We start from the raw sequence: 934 nt of genomic DNA, 5'->3' as shown, positions 1-934 counted from the left end.
CATGAATTTTGATATTTGAGTGAGAATTCTGAAAATGGATGAAGGAGAGGTTGATTTGTAAATATCAATTTTTGAGTGATCTGTATATAATTGTCCCAAAAATTTAATGAATTATTTGATCTGAATTCAGAGCAATCAAAGAACCATAACATACAATTCAAATCATCCTCGAACACACTGCATCATTTTGTATCATGCATCCAACATTCTTTTGAACTCCATTATAATCTATAACATGTTGTACAACGACAAAGGAATAGCATCACAAACCACTTCTAAATTTTCCTATTTCATAACACACCCATTCTTACCATCACATAAACCAAAATTCAAAAAGACAAAAAACTTGAACAACAGTAGAAAACCCCATCCGCAGTGCAGAATGAAACAATAAACTATTTGCTGAGCTCCATTATGGAAGCATTGGAGAAGTTGCAGAGAATGCTGAAGCCACTAAATCCAGCTTTTTTGGCCAATGCTCTGAACTCTTTCTCTGTCCTCTCCCTTCCACTCGGACTCTCCAGAAGCATTATGACGTCAGCGTGCAAGATGCAGTGAGTTAAATCCGTAGAATCTGGAGTTTCAGGAAGAATGGAATCTACAATTATCACCTTCCCGTTTTCTGGGACTGCTTTCCAGCAGTTCTTCAGTATCTTCAGGCTGTCCTCATCGTCCCAGTCATGGAGAACCCACTAATCAAACAAAATTAATCAGAACACCAAAACTTTAGTTTTTATATATATGCCAACTTCATTTTTCTTATAAACTTTTGTTATAATAATTAATTAACATTATTATTAAAAAATTAAATGTAATTCACCTTCAGGAACAAAGCGTCTCCATTGGGGATGCTTTCAAATACATCTCCACCAACATGCTCCACTCCTACATCAGCAGGTATACATTATGAATCAGTATTTTAATGTGTAATAGA

At 35.1% G+C, this 934-nt stretch overlaps 1 protein-coding gene across 1 annotated transcript; it reads right to left on the bottom strand.

Annotated features, from left to right (window-relative positions):
* Positions 1-106: 106 nt before the first annotated feature.
* LOC110034671 (quercetin 3-O-methyltransferase 1-like) lies at positions 107-901 on the bottom strand (the record flags this gene model as incomplete). The annotated part of the gene is made up of 2 exons (XM_020738917.1): positions 107-692; positions 821-901. Coding segments are annotated over 2 exons (378 nt in total), but the record flags the coding sequence as incomplete, so codon positions are not given.
* Between the last annotated feature and the right edge of the window lie 33 nt (positions 902-934).

This window comes from Phalaenopsis equestris, unplaced genomic scaffold (genome assembly GCF_001263595.1).
Source record: "Phalaenopsis equestris unplaced genomic scaffold, ASM126359v1 Scaffold192049, whole genome shotgun sequence".
Taxonomy (NCBI): Eukaryota; Viridiplantae; Streptophyta; class Magnoliopsida; order Asparagales; family Orchidaceae; genus Phalaenopsis; species Phalaenopsis equestris.
This window is presented reverse-complemented; position numbering and strand designations above follow the sequence as displayed.